We start from the raw sequence: 20,390 nt of genomic DNA on the forward strand, positions 1-20,390 counted from the left end.
TCCTACTTTTAGACTTTAAAAACGCTATCGCTTGGTCATCTACGGTCTAATAAAATCTATTATTTTTCTCGTAACCGGCTATGGAAAGACAGGTTTTTCTGATTTTGAACCATGCCAATTGTTTCTTTCGTTCGCAGGATAAAAATGATTTTGTGTTTTCTTTTTTACGCGATTATACGGCGAAAGAGTGGTAACATTGAAAAAATGGGTATGAGGTAAAATATTGGAAGCAAGGGGCTTTGCAGTCAATGTGGTACTTTCCACATAGAAAATTAAAAAAAAAGGGGGGTGGCCGGGTTGATATGGAGCGTCCCATATGTAATTTTTCTTGTCCCGATGAAAAGTGAAATCACTTAAAATTATCAAAAACATGTGAAAAAAAAAATCGATGATATATGATAATTATTCAAAAAAAATATCACGATAAAAATATTTATTTTTTCGTAAAAAATATCGATATATTGATATTTTGATATATTTTCGACATCCCTAGTCAAAATTGGATGGCGGACTAACAAGGAAATTTTCGGAACGGCAAAACCGATCAACGGATGGTAGATGGAGCTCTGTGGGAAGACCCTATTACTGTGCCCATATTCCCGTGTTTTGTGTCTGCTAACCCTGGGTACATTTTAGTATGACCAACGGTTGTACTATCGATAGTATCTAATAAACATCGATCCATGTTCCACCACTGCTCAAAATGCAAATAGTATAGTCTTCGAAAAGTAAGTCTGCAAAACCGCTAAAAAAAGAGGGGTAAACTCAACGGTGCAACTGTTGGTGGCATGACGTGAGTAAATATGCAGCCGGTGCATTGAAAACACAAATCAATTGCAATAGGGCAATAGGAATTGATTGAAAAGGCCAGAACAACACACACAGAAAGGAGAGTCATCATCGGCATTTGAGAGAGAGCAGCGGCGAAGGAGAAAGAAAATATTCTCGTGGCAAGCGACGTCGAAAAATAGCGCATACGCAAACTTAACGTGATTTGAGAACGTTGTGCCCGGATTTATATCTTTTGTGCGGGCGCCAATCTAAGCAAAACCAAAAGTCACTAAAAAAACAATAAAACGCAATTTAAAATACTACTCAGAGTGTGTGTAAGTAGAAAAGTGATTTCCGAGTGGCGTGATAAACACGCACACACGTGCGACGCTGCCCTGCCTGTGTGTGTGAGTGCCAGTGAGCATTTGTGCAGTTTTGTGAAAGTTTTGCGAAAGTTTTATCAATTAAAGCGCACCGTAGACTATCTAAAAAGAAAATTCCGAGAGTTCCGAGAACAAGTAGATATAGAAGAGAAACGGAAAAGCGTGCTGACGCCAACGCAACATTTTATTTTATGCTGGTATTACGTGTGCGTTTGCGTGCGTGTGTGTGCGTGCGTTCTTATTGGCAAAACGTCATTTTATATAATCGGTGATTTGTTTCGATCCGTGATCCATTGGCTGATTTCTGTATTTTATTTTGATAATCGTTGCATGTGCGCCCACCAAAATCCCGCCTCCGCCGTCTAGAACTGAGAATAAAGCTCTCTGAAACACAAATCCCTAGGTAAGTCAGGACTTGGTTCTCTCTTTCGCCGGCTTCCCTTCCTTTTTCGAGGATGTCACGCCACCTTATCTATGTACGAGTATTTACCCAATAAATTTTCTTGGCCAGGAGTCAACATTCCCCCTCTCTCTTGACCCAATTTAAAAGCCTTAGGGCTGGTGCAAGCCCAAGTGCACTTTCCTTATGCAATTGGTTGCCATTGGCAGCCCAGACTTATTTTGTTTGCCGTTTGTTTATTGATTTGTTTGGCTTTCGCCACTGGATTACAGTCGGGCATCTTCGTTTTACTCGAAAAACAATAAAAAAAAAATCCCTTTAAATGACACATTAAAAATCTCTGAAAAAGTATGTTTCATTTTCCCTTAACAAAGATAACTTTAAATAATTTCTTAATCAAGTGTACTCTGTATTTTTGTTTAATACCACATGATTTTTGATTGCGCCTAAAATTGTGTTTGTAAATATTAGAAAATATTTACCTACTTTACAATATTTTCTGTTTAATTTTTGAATTTTCATTTACGCTTTGACCTTACAAATAAACAAATGAACTTCAGTTTATAATGGGATTTGAAAAATGTCTGCTTAAAGTCCAGTAACGCGGAAGTATTTAATGTAATCAAAAATTTCATTGGACTTTAAAAAGCTTAAGTTGTATTACATTATCTTTAATCGCTCTGAACCGAAAGTTCAAACAATTCGACTTGTTGAGGCTTGACTGTATTTTACGACTGCCTTACCGTTATTTTTAACCTGTTAATTGCATTCTTTCCCAAGGCAGTTTAAATTGTAATTAGATGCGAACAGAAGGGTCCCATTCCATTATAAACCTACGCACATAAACAAAATATCTCACTTGCTCGCTCTCTCCCTCTCTGTCCTTCGCTCTCTTGGTGGATTTCCCCTACTTGGCTTGCACGTGTAATTTTCTTGTAACGTGCTCTGCGCAAACTCGCTCTTATCTCTCCCCCTCCCTCTCGCTCGCACCCTGGATATATCTCTCTCTTTGTCTCGGCTTGTTATACCAACTGAAAATCATGCGAGTTTTATCTTTGTGGGCGCCGTGTGTCATCTGTTTTCAATACCTCGCGACCAGCTGAGCAGTGGGCGGTGGGTGGTGGGGGAGTGGGAGAGCCAGTTTGTGGGTGGGTTGCACTTTTCATGCCACGCTTTTGTTTCTAGGGCGCGGCTTCTACTTCTGGCCGGAAACGCGCCTCAGACAGCCGAGGTGGAAGCACTTAATAATCGAAATAACGCTCACATCCCTGTTGCCGGTAGTAGTTCCTCTCTAGGCGGGGGCACATTAAAGCCGTACATCAAACTGGGAGCGATTCAAAAGTTCAGCCGGATCAGATAGACCCGCGATAAGCAAGTTGAAGTGCCTACGTTCATAGGTCGGTGTAAAGGTAGGATCTAAAAAATGTAGGCCCTGGCACTAAAACGTTACAGCCAGTGAAGCTTTATCTGATAAAGTTGGTTTTAAGAAAAGTGTTAAGTGATAATTTCAATAGTGTAATGTAACAAAATAGTACTAAAACTTGCTTTAAATGAAGTCCCTTTAAGCCAAAATGTAATGATTCGTGATTCTAGTTAAACTTAAATATATATGTAGCTTTAAAATCATACTTAATATGAGTAATTTTAAATAAGAGTTAAAATTTGTAACTTTTTGTTTTAAAAATTTGATAGATTTAGAAGGCTCTTAGGGCCGTTTTCTCGTCCGTTTGTTAAATTTAAAGTAGGGTTAAAACCTTGAAATCGTGTAAGAAATCATTGTTTTATCCCTACTTTAAAATTAACAAAAGAACGAGAAAACGGCCCTTAAAGTTAAACCAAATTTGAAGGGTACTTTGTCCTCATATTACAAATCCATTTAATTTTTAAGTGTTAATTTTATTTACCATCTTATAAATGTCATTGAGTTATTGAAAAGGTAATCGAAACTAAATTTAATCTATATTGAGAATTCAAGAGGTACGGCTTTTAGGGTTATTGAATTGAGGAAATTAACTATTGAGATATTCTTTGGAATGATTGTTGATTTCCTTTTTAGTTACAATCGAACGACCATGTTCAACAATAATTTGTTTGAGTATTGCAGAACTTCTATGTCCTCTAAAGTTAGCTAGATTAATTGGACTTTGAAAGAGTACAACCGTATTTATATTTTAAGGCACCTAGTTAAACCCATCTTATTGGAATTTAAAAGCGGAAGAATTTCAAGTGGGTGTTGAAATGGCCATTGTTCCACCACCTGCAACGACTCCCTCCCACACGGAAAATGTTCACCTCGTGGGCGGGCCACGTTTGCCGGTCTCAGCTTTCATTCATGGCCAGACCGCCCAGTTTTCCGCCCGTCTCTCATTTGCGGTTGCCTCATGTAAACAATTTGCTCTTTGACCTTTTTACACTTTGCCCCTGGCTCTCTGCCCCTGCTTTCTCTCTCGCTCACTCGCTCTCCGCGCTGAAGCCAGAGTGCAGTACAGTACTCTCACACTCACATGCAGCCGGCTCTCAAAGTCTCTCGCTCTCTCTTCGCCGCATTATTCTTGTACTTTGTTTTAAGCTCACGGCGGCAACATTTCCCCTGAAACTCATACGATTTTCAGCTGGTATATCGAAGGAAAAACGTGCCACAGTGCTTGCCGCTTTGCCACCCAACAACCCCATAATGCCACCCCCCTCTTCGTCGATTCTTTTGCCCAGCGCCTCGTGACTTTTCCCATTGCCACACTGAACTATAAGATGTGGTGGTAGTATTTTTACAAAGATGAAACTACAGTTGTTTGTAGAAAAATATAAATAAAGTTGGAATCAAAGTCCCTAACGGCAGTAGACTATCCACTGTTTGTCATTTTTACGATCTGTATGTACCTTTTAATTATTTAAAAACATTTTTAATTACTCAAAACAATATTGATTTTAGTTTAAAATTAAACTTTCCATTATTAGATATAAAGTTATCAAGTCAAGTTCACTTTCCAAATATAAAAAAAATATATATTTAAAAAACGTGTTGTAATTTGATAGCCCCCTTAATTTTTACTGTGCAGCTGCAGTGGCTGAATCTCATTTTCCTTTCCCTATATTCTTTGTCTCATCGGGCGTAGAGTCAAAAATAGTCACGCGATGTCTGGGCGACTGATGCCCCCTACTCCGCCCACCGCCTGCCCTTAGCCGCCCCTGGATTTCGAATTGTAATGACAATCTGTAATCGGCCTGTTGCCCAACCCCCGTTTTGGCAGCTTGCCAGCCCTTCAACAGCTTAGCTTTACCGTTATTTTTTCGGTTTGTCCGATGCAACAGCTGCAGATTGCGCTACAAATCTACTCTTAACAAGAGAGAACGCTATAGTCGGGTGCCCCGACTATCAGATACCCGTTACTCAGCTAAAGGAAGTGCGAAGGAGGAGATAAAAACTTTGATCCGCCGTAACTTTTTAACGAATGGTCCGATTTAAAAAATTTCTTCTACATTTCGATAGGTATTGATAAACACCACAAAACTGAATTTTTACTTTTCCGAAATATTGAAATTTTTTAAATCGTATATTAGCGATTGTGGGCGTTAGAGGGGGCGTGGCACCCTTTTGAAACAAACTTGCGCTGCGTAGGAACTCCTAGAATCTGCATGCAAAATGTCAATCTTCTAGCTTTTATAGTTTCCGAGATCTCAGCGTTCATACAGACAGACAGACGGACAGACAGACGGACAGACGGACAGACGGACATGGCTAGATCGACTCGGCTAGTGATCCTGATCAAGAATATATATAGTTTATAGGGTCGGAAACGCTTCCTTCTACCTGTTACATACTTTTGCACGAATCTAGTATACCCTTTTACTCTACGAGTAACGGGTATAAAAATGTTCGCTTTGTTATTTATGTAACGGCAGATTTAAATTGAATTAAATGACTTTTGGGGTGACTTCTAATGATCAAATATATATTTTGGTGTTATTGTTTTCGAATTCCATATTGTTTAATATTATCAAATTCACCTTTCATATATTTTTTCATAGTGTTTAATTCGTAAACGCTTTAATTTCTTGAAACGATGTTTTGGTTCCCGTTTCTATTTCTGGTTGGCATGCCAACCAAATTTTGTACCTTGTTTGCGGCTTAATAAAGTTCTGTGTTTGGCAAGCGGCAGGTTTAGAAAACAAGTCGCTTTTTTCTTACTTTCAGTGGCAGTGGCTTGGAAAGCAGGGGGAACTGAATACCGGTAATAAAAGAGGTAGTAAAAGCCCCTTCGATCTAAGCCCCTGGATCGTATGAGCATTATTTGTGTTTGTTTTAGTCATGACTTTGGTAGATTTTCTAACCGGTTTTCGCGCAGTACCGCTTCGATTAAACCGGGCTTTTGACTTTGCCTACTGCCCCCACCTCTCGCGATCATTGCCAAAGTTTGTTTTCCTCTGGAAAATTTCACTCGAGCACGTGCTCGCGGTTGATGGTCACTCTAAAGATAAGTACTCGCTTGTCTAGGTCATTTATTTTAGCGCTACGCGGCTGCCTTACTTTCACACACACACCGATTTACATAAATATCCCGAGCATTCATGCGAAGTGAGCGAGTGCAAAAGAGAGTTCGCCGATCTTTCTTTCTCTCTGCGGGTGTGTGGGTGGGTGTAGATCTCTCTCTCCTTTCTCTCTTTCTCCGAGGCGGTAATCAAATTTATTTTCAGTTCGCCTCCAAAACACACCCACACACACGGTCACTCGGTTGTTGTTTGTTTGGCATGTTTGTTTCTCTTTCTCTGTGGCTCATTTTCATTCAATGAAATATTCAACGCCCCGTGCAAATGTTGTTCTCACTTGCTGATGCCTCTGAAACCACACAGGGAACATTTTTGTATAACTGCCTCTGGATTCTAGAGTTTTCATTTTAAATTTAAATTCTTTACTATAAGTTTAAGATCTTAAGTTACTGGCTTGGAATCTGGATTTTAAGCATCAGTTCTGAAGTGATTTTTCGAATAAATGGTATCTTATCTAATCTATTAGATTAGTCGTCTAAGATAATGTAACTTAATTACATAAGACGCTTTAATCGGAAAATATACGTATTCACATTTGTTCTCATGTTATCTTAAATTAATTTTGTTCTGTGTAGTATTGTTGTTGTCTTTATTTCAATCTCGTTTGAGCAATTTTTCTCGTTTTTATGTGTGTACTGCGACTGCAAAAAAAAAGTATTTTTATTTTGGACTTTGACACAGTCATACGATGATTTTGTTACCCCATTATTCGCCCGAGAACGACCGCTCGAGGGAGCGGGACAGACGGAGATATAGCAGACACTCACGTAATGTCGCCTGCATGGAAATAAATGAATCAAATGTTGCAATTTAATTTAAATTTTGCATTATGCGCACTCGCAGCGGGCAGAGTAATGTCGCGTTCTCACATTTTCACTTCTTTCGACCGCCTGCCCCCTCTTCCAATGTCAAGGCAATCAGTTCCCGTTACTATTTCCCATTTAAAAGCGACACCTTGACCAAAGTTCAAGTAATATTTATGCAAGCGCTATATGTACAGAGTGGCGTTTTCAATTGTAAACAATGTAGCAGCTGATCGAGGGAGAATCGATCAATACAGGTGGCTAAAACTAGAGCTGAGAAAGTATTTCACGAAACAAACAAAAAAAGGTAAAAGTTGAGTCACTCGTTTATTTTCTGCTGCGCAACTTCGCACAACAAAGTGAAATATACGAAATATTTGTATGAAAAACACAAATGACGTCCGTTAGTGGACACGTTTATGTCTAAGGCATTTCTGGTGACGTGTTCTTTACGAGTTGAAGTTTTCTCTTTGTTGCCATTCTATACAATTAATGTAGAACGCTTTAGTTTTGGCATTGCTCGGCGATTTCGTAATGCCCGAGCTTGGAGCAAAAAGCGATCTTGGACTTTGACAGCTCATTTTGTTTTACTTTTCCGTTTTTGCGAAGTTGCAATTCCATTGGCGTCAGCAAAAATAACAGTTTGTAAACACCAGCACAAAAGTTGTTTCAAGTTCGAGGTTTGCTCTACTTTATACTCTTTATTTTCGCGGCGACTCCAGGTGTATTTTCTGATTTAATCAAGCACAACGTGCTCGTTTAAACAATGCCTTTCAGCCGGTTGCAGTCTGTCGTGCAATGTACGCAAATAATAATAGCAATCAATACGAAAACGGAAAGAGCTTGTGTATTTTAGCACCACAGCAGTAGAGAAAAACAGTTACAAGCACCTAGCGTTGTCAGTTGTAATTAATACAAGGTTTGTGCCTTTGTTCTATTAGAAGCAATTAAGCGAGTTTCACCCTAAAATTAGAAACAGTTTGCATTGTGTAATCAGCTTAATGCTGGCTATAAATGATGATTAACTGAAATTGAATTTTAACAAAAATGTGTAGATTTGAACTCGTACATGTGAACCCCTTTTGATATTTTTAAGTGCCTAAGGTAATCAGATAATCTTTATACACATGCCAGTAATTAAATTTGTTATTTGCTGAAACTCTTACTTCAGAAAGTGCATTTTAACTGAACCATAACGTTTATCAATTTTTAAACTTTTATTGAACCGTAATTTCCGTTATTAGCGTGCGTTTACTCTATTGTTTACCTTACAAATATCTAATTACACTCATAGAAATTTTTACCCTAAATCGCCCTAAAAAACTGACTTTTCGCCCGTGGATTTAGAAAATCGCCCATAAATCGTATCCGCTGGCGATTCGCCCGTGTATTTAGAAAAATTTTCTAAAAAATCCCGATGGAAATTTGGTTTAATTTAGGGTGATTTTTCTTGAAATAAGAAATATTTTCCTGTTTTTAGGGTGATTTGCTAAAATTAAGGGCGAATTTTCTGATTTTATAGGCAAATGCCCTAAAAAATTAGACAAATTAAAAAAAATCGTGTTTGAGCATGCTTAACTGAATTTGGGAAGCATGTTTTTTTTTTAATCGTCTATATTCTGGGACTGCTGCTTTAATTAAACAACACCGGCGGAGGACACCGTTTCATATTATTGTATTGGTGTGTAGCTTATATGGGAGCTGCGTTAAGAGGGGGGCCCGATCTATACAACACAGCCGTTAGAACTGAAAAATCATGTTTGTAAACGAATTAGGGAAATAAATATGAGGAGAAAAAACAACTTACTTTTTTTGGTCGTTGCGAGAATCGAACCCACGACCTCTCGGTTTAGAGTCTAACGTCCTACCGCTGCACCACAGACCCATCGCGCAAGACAACGAACAAACTCTGCAGACATCTTATTTTCTTGAGGTCTACGTTATATTTTGACTAAAGGCAACTAAACCGTATATTTTTTTTCCTGACGACTGTGACAATTAGTCCCGTTTTCTTGCCCGCAACACAAAGTATGCTTTTAACTCAGAACTCCCATACATTTTTAAGGTTTAAAGACTACTTTAATTTAAAATTCGGACGAAAAAATGTCCTCAGTATTATAATGTTTACAAAAAAAAAAAAAACATAAAAATCAAGTTGAATCACACAGGGTTCGAACCCACAACCCCACGACCTTAGTCCTCATATAGCAAAGTTGAAAGCGCAAGTGATTAGACCGCTGGGCTACCGAATTTCACACTTTTGGAGTGATTTTTAAGGCGAATCGCCCTTGTATTTAGAAAAATTTTAGAAAAAAAATTAGGGCAATTCGCCGTTGGATTTAGAAAAGGTCAAAACGAAGCAAATCGAAAAAAATCGCCCTAAATATTAGAAAAATAGAAAAATTAACCCTAAAAATATTTTTTTATGGTCACCTGCCTTGAATTTATGGCAAATTTGTCGTGAAAATAGAAAATTTTTCTCAGTTCAAGGGCGAAAATTTTTTTAGGGCGATTTTCTAAAATGTAGAAAATTATTTTTATGAGTGTATAATGCAATTTCAACCATCACAACATTTCGAAAATGACATTTTAAGTATATCAATTCATCTTTATTGGATCGTAACATGCATTCTTAAAACCTTTAAATAAAATTTTTAAATAAAAAATAAAATGAAGTGCAATTTTTAGCGGCTAACGCAAAGAGTTTGTTTTATCCTAAAGGTTTTCTGATGGCTGTTGACCTTCTGCGATCGTTGTAAGACATTACGCATACGCCGGGTGTGTGTGTTTTATAACCCCAAGGCTTACGAATCGGATCTGATTCAATCAGTTTTCAGAGTAGTGCTTATTTAGGCACAACCGCCATAATTTTTTCACATGTGCGACATCGCACACTGCTGGCCAGAGGGGCGGTGTGGGGGCGTGTCGCGTCCAAAGTACGGATTACAGTAATCACAGGCTTAATGCGCACAATTTCCTTATTGTTTTCAACCAGAGCATGATTGCTTAGTTAGAGAGAATGCTTGGCATAACCTTTGTTTCTAGCACGCCATTCTCGGCGATCTCGTTTCTTTTTGTGTACATTGAGTTTGAACCCTGACCCGGGGTTCAAGATCCGAATATCACATTGGTGAACTGTGGAAATTATTGTACCGACCCATAATGTAACGCTAAACGATTTAATATTTTTTTTCATTTAATTTTCATTCATTAAGCTACAACGGCAGCTAAACAACTTTCGCCTATGTTTTGCGCCACACGAGCGCTTTGAACTTTGCACAGTGGTGCACTCAAAAAAAAATTTTAGAAAATCGCCCATGGATTTGCTTTACTGGCGATTTTTTTCTATATTTCTGGAATATTTCTTGAATTTAATGAATTTTGATTAATTGGAAGAAAATTTTCTTTACCAGTAGAAAATTTTTTTATTTTAAAGAAAAAAATCGCCAGTGAAGCAAATCCATAGGCGATTTTCTAAAATTCAGGGCGATTCATTTTCTGAGTGTGGTCGGAAAAAGATTTAAAGCGCAAAAAAAGCTTACATAATAGAAAAAGATTTTAGTTTGAATTTGTTAATAGTTAAAGGCCAAATATAAGCAGTTTAATATTTATAACTCGAGCAATCCTAGCTCTAAACCTCTATAAGTCTAATAATTATAAAACACGTTATATAAAGATTATAATCTTTATTATCAAAAGCAAGTTAGTTGGTCTGCGATATAGAAGCGTTCTTTCATACGTTGGAGATCTTTCTAAAGAAAAGTCGATTTTTTTCAACTGTATAAACCATTTTTCAACCACTGTGCCGACTGTTTGCAAACTGTCTTTTTCTTTTTGCCTATATAATATTTAAATACCGAATGGTGTTGTTTTTGCAGCCTTCGTTATGTTTTCATATTCTCTTTCTTTGCAAACAAAACACGTATTCCCAACGTTTACGGTTTCGACTCTTCTGCTCCGAGTTTTTCCCATATGACTGGGGTACGAGGGATAACCGACCAGAAGATCTGTATTTTGGGTTCAGTTCAATGCACTCCACCGAAGCAGACTGAACTGAAGTTTCACATTTGTATACCCTTTTATACCACTCGCATATCACATGATTTGTGAGTTTCGAGAGATTGCATAAGAAACGAACTTTGGGCGCCTTGAAATGGAGGGCTCTTCGTTGTTTATCAGTGACGGCAGATTCTAAGGAATCCATTTGATATCTGCTTTCAGAACGGATAAACCTTGTTCGGTCGGACTTTGGCCATTTTGTTCATAAATAAGAAAAAAAGCGCCAAAACATTCTTTCGTAAGTTGTGTAAATTAATGCCAACGAATTTGTATAGTTTCTATTGATGTCCCCGACCTATACCAATGTTTATCTACCTTCACTAATGGGCGAACTAAGAGAGACAGAGAGAGTGAATGTGAGAGCTAGAGAACCCGATTACGCAATCACCTCTCTTGCTTTTCACTTTAAACAGCCCGTCTAATTTTAATTTTGCTCTATATACATATACTCTTTCTTTGTTGATATCATCTTTAATCGTTTTTCATGTTCTTATTATCAGCATTTTGGTTCTCTGGCAAATATCCAGGAAAACCAAATACGTAACCAAAACTTGTTTGGGCTTTAATTTTTATTTTGATTATAATATCTAAGAAGGTCAGGATGTTACCTAATTGAAATAATATTTACGCTTGATTTGATTATTATTATCTAATTTAAGAGTGGAAAAGGGAAATATTTTCTGTACCAAGATATTATTTAAATAAATGATATCTTAACAGAGAAGTTTTGGTTTTCTGTTTTGTTATTATGTCATCACACACACATTTGGTTACGGTTTTATGCAATTATGCAAACTTTCACGCTTTCCTCGTATTTTTGTATTTCCCCCATTTTGTTGTCTTATCTCATTTTCACTACATAAATGCATATATTCGTTCTCTTTCCGGTTGCAGGTGAAAACAACAAACAGAACAACATCTGGAGAGGGACACCTGACGTCATCGTTTTATTGTTGCATCCATTGTTTGTTCGTTCAATCAGAGCTAAGCTCTTTTGGAGGATATCCCCCACATAAAGAGAGCGTTAACCCTCTCGCACCTCACCTATTCCCACCACCCATCAAGATAATCCATTCAATTAAAATATCGGACAAATAAAAAACAAACGGCAAGATGTTCATCGAAGATGATGCGCAGTAAGTATATATATTTGATAAAGCGTCTGTTTAATTAAATGCTTGCTTTTCGTGTATTCCATTAGTACATACATATGTTATTGTTAGCTTTTGGTTGTGGGTTCTTTGAATAAGGAGAATAGTGTTATAATAATGCAACTTATTTCATCTAGAAACACTATCCTGAAGACTTATAGTTATTTGAAATCAAATGAAGAGTTTTCTATTACAAATTTGCGTATTCAAGTAATCGAGCTAGAAATAAAATAAAATAATTTTGCTTTAACAAAGTGATTTGAAATATTTCCTGTGAAATACTGCAACCGGGAAATTGACGTCATGCCCACTTGCGCAATCCAAGTTCAAGGCTGGTGTTCGATTTGCTTATCAGGCCACCACTCACACACAATTTCTTTATCAAGTGTGCAGTCTTTACTACATTTTTCACTACGGATTATAAAAAGTGCCACAGGTTGGGATCGCTCACATATTTCTATGTACCACTAGCAGTATATTATATTTGCTTTATTTATTTATAAATAAATGTGAATCTCAGCATGACTCCTTTCCAAAGATAACTTGCTTCTAGCTTTCTATGTTAGTAACTGGTTTTTAAATTAATCCAGCCACGAGCGATTATCAATTATGGATAAGCGAAGTTCCTAGTAAAAGGCCTTTGCCTTACAGTACTTTAAAATGAAACTCGTACGATTTTAATTAATTTAGCATTGCGATAATAAGTTTATCTAGTGTTCTGGTGGCAAGCGGTCAAATTTTTAATGAGAAATCAAAATTTAAAAATATTTGGCATGCGTTTTTTGTCTAAATGCAATTATAAATAACGTGATAAAAAAGCGACATCATGGCGGCAATATTAATGGAATTGCAAAGAAAGTGAGATTTGCTGACAAATTTGTGGGATATTTTCGGGTGTTGATAAGTACAAAAATAAATTAGAGATAAGGTAGGAGAAGAAATAGCTCAGTTAACTGTTTGTTGTTATAACAGAAAATAAAAGTTTTTAACGTAAAAATGTAAGGCAGAACGACCCACAAATCAGGTACAAATTTTGAGAAGTATTTCCCATCGTAAAGATTACTCGATGATTAATGAAATATTGCAGATATCCTTGATTTGTGACACGTTTTATAGGGTACTTGTTAGTCAATCTAGTTGTAGATTGGTTTCAGGTCGTCGATAAGAAACCAGACGTACGAGAAGGGTCCAGACGAGTACCAGACATACACTCAAGTTTTAGTTCATTACAATGGCGAATTACTCGGGCCCCTTGAGGGTGAGTTATTACTTGCGATTCGGACTTCGGCTCGTTACGGCTAACCAATCTCTAGCTGATAAAAAGCCGAACACCCCCAGTGCTCTCCACTTGCTATCGCCTATTCCCTATCGCCCGTTTGAAAAGCGTTTTCTGAGCACCGAGAATCGGACTGAACTGAACTGAGCGTGAGAGTGTCTACCCCTTTCCGTTGGCGGACTTTCAAGACCTGCTAACTAACAGTGGCAGCAGCGGCAGGTGGTGATATCAGTTGGTTTTCGGCTTGCGACGGCGCTACAACGAGTGGATGGGTGGGTGCAATGGAGGAATCGTTTGAACAGACAACCGGGGCGTGGAAACCAATAGTTCTTCCCTGCTGAAATTTGCATACCAATTGGCCACTAATTTGTATTTTTCATTGTCTTTCCAGAATGGACAGCTTTTGGGTGCAGAGCGCTATTGGCGCGATCAAGGCGATCGCCTTCATGTACGACATCATCACGCTGCCGGTCTACTTGGTGCTGCAGAAACCCTGGAAACGCCGGCAGGACTCGCGTCGCGTGAAGGTGAGTGCTCGGACCAGGGATCCGGAGTAACTCTTTGCTAGTGGAAATATATGGAAAAAGCCCCTCACTTACGCGGCGGCCAATCAGTGCGACGGCTGTAACTATCTCTAGAATCGTGTAGTTGAAATACTTTCGACTTTGCACTGGCCGTTCCAAAGTACAGAGACCTGGCTACTTAGCTACAATCGCATGCTTTAGTTTCGTATATATATATTTCTTTTCAAAACTGCACCCTTGCTTATCAGCTTGATTTAGTTTTTTCCACATTTAATTTCCTATACCAGGTGCCCCTAGTTTCATTTCTTTTTCCTATCAATGTGCATGACGACTTTTGATTTATTGACCAGGTCCACTTTTTCCACTATCTCTTTGTCTTTATCAGAGATTCGCTTTATTATACGACAATTACCCCAAGCGATGTTCTTGCTTTCGCTTTGCTTTGTTATTCCGCGAATATTAGGAATAATTGCACTGATTGTCAGGCCATATAGACAACGCAGGTGGTCCTGATAAGGGAATCGCGCAGGGGAAACAATGGATGTGCTTGTTAGATGTTAAAAAACAGGAAGATGTTATATAGTTAGCAAAGTTAGTGTTAGCTGTCAGTCGAAAACTGATAGAAGCAATTCTAAATAAGAGTTAACTGGAAACAATTCTCGGAAAATAAATTCGTCATTTTTTTTTAAACTTTAAATATGGCATTTAAGAGCTGGTTTTCGCTGCCTGTCATTAAAGCCGGTGACGACGAAGAGGAATTAGTTGATCCGCAAGCAGCCCTTAGGGAGAAATGCCAGAAAAAGGGTCATATCGACTCCTTATACAAGAAGTATCAAGAGTGCAATGATCGTGTAAATGCCAAGTCCAAAACAACTGAAACTTGCATGGAGGAACTGTTTGACTTCGTTGGTGAATTGGACCATTGCGTTGCTCACAGTCTTTTCAAAAAACTCAAGTAACGAAAAATTCAAGGATAATTATCAAAGCATGCACAGTATTAAAATAAAATTGGCAATTAAATAAACGATCCCATGGAATTAATTGAATTGCATGAGAACCAAAATATTTCCGGCTACAACTTGTTTAGAAAAAGCCCCAGCTGAGGAACTTTTTTATCTGATTTTTCACTATCTAAATGGAGCGGTTTTTGGTTGGCCTTTTCAGTGGGCTGATAAGGTTTATGGGTTACGGTTACGTTAACGTCGAAAACTAAAACCGCTTGCATCATAAATGTTAAGTGCAACTTTCTGTAGACTTTTAAAATTATAAATTGCTTAAAGTGAAATCCTGATGGCTGAGGGATCATAAATAACAAAGGGTAAAATGGTATCATAGAGGGCATTAGCAAATCTTTATTCGATACTTTGGCTAAACCAGCTTCTCATCGCATATCTCAACTCCTCCTTCCTCTACAGGCCAAGCCCATTAACCAGAAAATGTTGGTCGATGAGTCCAAGTACGCGCCGGATGACATAGAGGTTTAACTTTTGCAAATGTGTTTTTATTAATTTAATAATACTATCTGTTATGGAACATACACACACTACACAAATACACATTGGGGCACCCCCATACCACACACACACACATAAAAACACACCACACACGCACAATAAATGTTCCAAGGACTGGTGATCGTACCCAGAGTTGAATCCCCTGTTTGGAGACTCTTTTTGGTGTTGGTCAACGAAACATGATCTCCTGAGTTATGGCCCTCACCTCAACAAACCCTCAAAAACTCACATGTCCGTTATCTCTCTGTCGACTCTACTTTGTGGTCCCTCCCCTAATCTGGCGTTATTTTCGAATCGCAACCTCTGACAGAACGTTAAACTAATCGCCTCGATTTTGCACATTTTCCAGGCAAAGATCGTGAAGAACGATGACAATGAGCTGACCTACCGGACTACGGATCCGCCGCGTGATGTCCACGTGAAGATGCTGCAGGAGAACATCGACACGCTGGAGAAGGTCTTCAACTATGTGGCCAAGACGTACACGTCGAAGCGCTGCCTGGGCACCCGCCAGATCCTCAGCGAGGAGGACGAGGTGCAGCAGAACGGACGCGTCTTCAAGAAGTACAACCTGGGCGACTACAAGTGGAAGACGTTCACCGAAGCGGAGCGTACGGCGGCTAATTTCGGACGCGGTCTGCGGGAACTGGGCCAGAAACCGCGCGAGAACATTGTCATCTTTGCCGAGACTCGCGCCGAGTGGATGATCGCTGCCCACGGATGCTTCAAGCAGGCCATGCCCATTGTCACCGTCTATGCCACATTGGGCGATGATGGAGTGGCCCACTGTGAGTAGAATGCTCATAATCATGATTGCGTTCCCGAAATAACACTCGAATCTTTTGCCAGGCATCACCGAAACGGAAGTCACCACGGTTATCACCTCGCACGATCTGCTGCCCAAGTTCAAGACTCTGCTGGACAAGTGCCCGCTGGTGAAGACCATAATATATATCGAGGATCAGCTGCAAAAGACAGAGACCACTGGCTTCAAGGACGGCGTCAAGATCTTGCCATTCAGCCAGGTTGTGAAGACAGGACAGGACAGCAAATTTGGTATGTGCTAAGGGGGGGAGTTAAAAAATGATTTATTTTATTCTCGATCAAATGATAAATTTGTCATTGAGCCATCACACCGGAAATAATGTTGCCTCGGTATGTTCTCCATCCTCGTGCACCCGAGACCTTGCCCCCGATGTCGATGTGGCCACTGACACTGTGGCGGGCTCGTCCTCATCTTTATTATCCCCCACATTACTCAGCGTTTCGTCATCTTGAGTTACTTCTTCACCACTATCTGATTCTTGCATAAGACTTGCGTCAGGCAGTTGGTGGCTATAGCGCCATCTGTATAAGAGGTCGAATATATCAGAGAATCTTAAGGCACGTGACTTTTCTCACCTCATGTCAGTGCTGGAAAACTCGACGGGCTGCAACAGGATCGGCTTCGCTTGCTCTGCAAATTCTTTCACTGGGCTGGGACCTGGTTCCAAGTTCAGATCATCCGCTTTTGCCTCCAATGTAACTCCTTCCGATATCTTTTCACCATCTCCTCCCTGTTTCGAGGAATACGTTCGATAGGCGCGAAAGACGAGAACTCCGCAGTATACGCCAAAAAGAGTGAAAAATACAGAACAGCTTCTCGGTTTCCCTGATGTGGCGCCTAGTAAAGCGTTGCACTGTTGCACACAAGTCAAGGGTGTGAGGGTGATGAATTCTTCCAGGACTTCAGCCATTCTGATTCGTGTCTTTAATTTAAAATATTACCCTACACAATTTTGAAACAATTTTTCTCCTATACCGAAATGATTCGGTACTTGATATAAATATGAGAAAGGTGACATGATGGGGATAGCGTGCTCTGTTTGGTTGAGAATGCAATGATTGCTTACTCTTATTAATCCTCAATTTTGTTTTGATTCTTATAGAGAACGTGCCACCCAAGGGCGACGACATTGCCATCATCATGTACACTTCCGGCTCCACTGGCACACCGAAGGGCGTCCTGCTGTCCCACAAGAACTGCATTGCCACGATGAAGGGCTTCGTTGACATGGTTCCCATCTACCCGGACGATGTTCTGATCGGCTTCCTGCCCCTGGCTCACGTTTTCGAACTGGTTGCGGAGAGTGTGTGCCTGATGACCGGCGTGCCCATTGGCTACTCGACCCCGCTGACCCTGATCGACACTAGCAGCAAGATCCGACGCGGCTGCAAGGGCGATGCCACCGTGCTGAAGCCCACCTGCATGACTTCGGTGCCGCTGATACTCGATCGCATCTCCAAGGGCATCAACGACAAGGTCAACTCGGGCTCGGCGTTCAGGAAATCGCTCTTCAAATTCCTTTACCAGTACAAAGTCAAGTGGGTGCAGCGGGGCTACAAGACGCCGCTTATTGACAAGTAAGAAGAGTACGCTTATCACGGTCTCGAGTTGGTAACTAAAACTATTCATACATTTGCAGATTGGTGTTCAAGAAGGTGGCCAAGCTGATGGGCGGCAAAGTGCGCATTATCATGTCCGGTGGGGCGCCTCTGTCAGCCGATACCCATGAGCAAATCAAGACCTGCCTGTGCTTGGAGCTGATTCAGGGCTATGGTCTCACGGAAACCACGTCCGGAGCCACAGTAATGGATTGTAAGTGATTGCAGATAGGGCTTATCGTTACAATATACTAATTGACTGCCACCCAACTTAAGACCGTGATATGACCTATGGACGCACTGGAGGACCCTTGACTGTCTGCGACATCCGTCTGGTCAACTGGGAGGAAGGCAACTACCGCGTCACAAACAAGCCGTATCCCCAGGGCGAGGTTCTCATCGGCGGCGAGTGTGTCTCCCAGGGCTACTACAAGCTGCCCGGCAAGACCAACGAGGATTTCTTCGAGGAGGACGGCCACAGATGGTTCAAAACCGGCGACATTGGCGAAATACAAGCTGATGGCGTACTTAAGATTATAGGTAAATTTGTTTAAAGAAATGTATTTTGTTCCATTTCTGATTATTCGCTTTCTGCAGATCGTAAGAAGGATCTGGTTAAGCTGCAGGCCGGCGAATATGTTTCCCTCGGCAAGGTTGAATCAGAGTTGAAGACGTGCGGAATTATCGAGAACATTTGCGTATACGGAGATCCCACAAAGCAGTTCACAGTGGCGCTGGTCGTCCCCAACCAAAATCATCTGGAGGAGCTGGCACAGAAGCATGGACTTGGCGACAAGACCTACGAAGAGCTGTGCTCATCGCCCATCATCGAGAAGGCTATACTCAAGGAAATTGCTGAACATGCGCGGAAATGTGAGTTATTATGGTGTATTAAATATATTTCGAAAGTACCAATTTCGAATTGTTTATTTCTTGCAGGCAAATTGCAAAAGTTCGAGGTGCCCGCCGCTATCACATTGTGCAAGGAGGTTTGGTCTCCGGACATGGGACTGGTAACGGCCGCCTTCAAGCTGAAGCGCAAGGATATCCAGGACAGATATCAGCACGATATTAACCGCATGTACGCCTCATGAAAGTCAATGTACTAAACGAGAGGTATACGATTCAGCAACGACAACAACATGGAGACAACTACATTAGTGGAGCAGCAGCAATGAAGCTAGTGTGTACTAATGGCGATTTAGTAGCACCCCACACGGCATTAGCATGCATACCAAATCCAAAACCAACCTAGCTTAAGTCCTAAAAGATCTGAAAGCCGAGCAAAACACACGAGAAAACGATTAGTAATATTGTGCATGTAAAGACAAAAAGTTCTTATTTGCCTTTTGGTTTTGTTTCCTTTTATTTGCTAGAATTTTGAAAATCACTCGTTTCTCATCCTAATAAATACAGTTCGTTGAAGTTTTGTTGCTAGATAGCTGCAGCTGGGTTTGGTTTGGAAATGCGCTGTGTATGTGCTTAGAATGCCGTTGAACAGATTGACAATGATAAAGATATAATAACTGATTGCCGATGATGAGAATGAATATTGTAAACTGTACAGTTTTCGGTTTTTAGTACATTTTGTGGCAAATGAATATTGCATAAAAAATACTTATTTTTATATTAAGCTTAAGTGGTTGCCTATTAATTATGTACATACGATATATACACACGTCTATATAAATGCATATATGTGTATAATAAATCTAATATTTAGTGTACTTCTTTATGCTAAGTTTAATGTATGGAATTCTTGAAGTAATGAAATGTAGAAAGAAGAAAAGAAAGCGACTTGATTATGAATTAAAAGCAACAACTGAAAAGTGAAGAGCGTAAGAATTTCCCTGGCAATTGCTTATTTTTGGCTCAGAAGAAATGCATCTAAACACAAATGGAACCATCCAAAAATTATTTTTAATTACACAAAGGCAAAAAAGGTTACAAAGGCAAATGTAAAATATATTTTAGCTCAATTTAGTTAAAGAAAAATCATCATATAAATTTTATTAAATATATTATGTCAAACACGTAACGAGAAAAGTCAAAATTAAAATGCAACAAATGAAAGACTTAGTACCAAAATATAAAAACAATGGAAAACACTAGAAGGCCAACAAAAAAGCCTAAATTAAAGATCTAAAAACTAAAAACATTTGTTTTAGATGTGCAAGAACTTTTTTAATAAATTGTAGTCATATTTTTAGTTAAACTATGTATATTTAGGAAACGTTTAGCAATTTTTTGTGGAAACGTTACGTTTCTTAATAAAACAGATAAAAAAAACACACATTTTCGAATTCTATAAAATGACGAGGGAAGGCGTATGGCTCTCGTATCTCCGATTTCGAAATTGAACACTTATCACGCTGATAAAATACATTATTGTAATAATAAAGAAACGAGTTGCAAGTAAATAAAGATGTAAGACAATTATTACAAATAAGTATCAACGCATTATTATATTTTTGATCGTATGAAATACTGGATAAACAATAAACAAAACTATTTTCTAGTTTTACTTGAGCGGTAAACTT

At 39.4% G+C, this 20,390-nt stretch overlaps 3 protein-coding genes across 11 annotated transcripts; 2 read left to right on the top strand and 1 right to left on the bottom strand.

The window, feature by feature from the left end:
• Positions 1 to 710: 710 nt before the first annotated feature.
• On the top strand, positions 711 to 19,684 carry Acsl (Acyl-CoA synthetase long-chain). Of its 9 annotated transcripts, none has more exons than XM_070214189.1 (12): positions 776 to 793; positions 1,521 to 1,557; positions 11,856 to 12,097; positions 13,780 to 13,915; positions 15,328 to 15,390; positions 15,776 to 16,214; positions 16,276 to 16,482; positions 17,355 to 17,829; positions 17,892 to 18,064; positions 18,127 to 18,390; positions 18,448 to 18,723; positions 18,790 to 19,684. In XM_070214189.1, exons 3-12 carry the CDS (start codon positions 12,075 to 12,077, stop codon positions 18,942 to 18,944), a joined length of 2,211 nt encoding a protein of 736 aa, XP_070070290.1. In that variant the 5' UTR covers positions 776 to 793; positions 1,521 to 1,557; positions 11,856 to 12,074; the 3' UTR covers positions 18,945 to 19,684. The 9 variants fall into 9 exon arrangements, with proteins under 9 accessions (XP_070070291.1, XP_070070290.1, XP_017001086.1 ...); XM_017145597.3 differs by lacking the exon at positions 776 to 793 and adding an exon at positions 993 to 1,106; XM_070214190.1 differs by lacking the exons at positions 776 to 793; positions 1,521 to 1,557 and adding an exon at positions 711 to 728.
• Positions 14,508 to 14,939, top strand: UQCR-11L (Ubiquinol-cytochrome c reductase 11 kDa subunit-like). The gene has a single exon (XM_017145606.3). The coding sequence runs from the start codon at positions 14,611 to 14,613 to the stop codon at positions 14,869 to 14,871; it is 261 nt and encodes an 86-aa protein (XP_017001095.2). The 5' UTR covers positions 14,508 to 14,610; the 3' UTR covers positions 14,872 to 14,939.
• Positions 16,524 to 17,266, bottom strand: LOC108060046 (uncharacterized). Its single transcript, XM_017145605.3, has 2 exons — positions 16,828 to 17,266; positions 16,524 to 16,773 (listed from the first exon to the last, which is right to left on the bottom strand). Exons 1-2 carry the CDS (start codon positions 17,160 to 17,162, stop codon positions 16,557 to 16,559), a joined length of 552 nt encoding a protein of 183 aa, XP_017001094.2. The 5' UTR covers positions 17,163 to 17,266; the 3' UTR covers positions 16,524 to 16,556.
• Positions 19,685 to 20,390: the final 706 nt, after the last annotated feature.

This window comes from Drosophila takahashii, chromosome 2R, assembly GCF_030179915.1.
Source record: "Drosophila takahashii strain IR98-3 E-12201 chromosome 2R, DtakHiC1v2, whole genome shotgun sequence".
Lineage (NCBI taxonomy): Eukaryota > Metazoa > Arthropoda > Insecta > Diptera > Drosophilidae > Drosophila > Drosophila takahashii.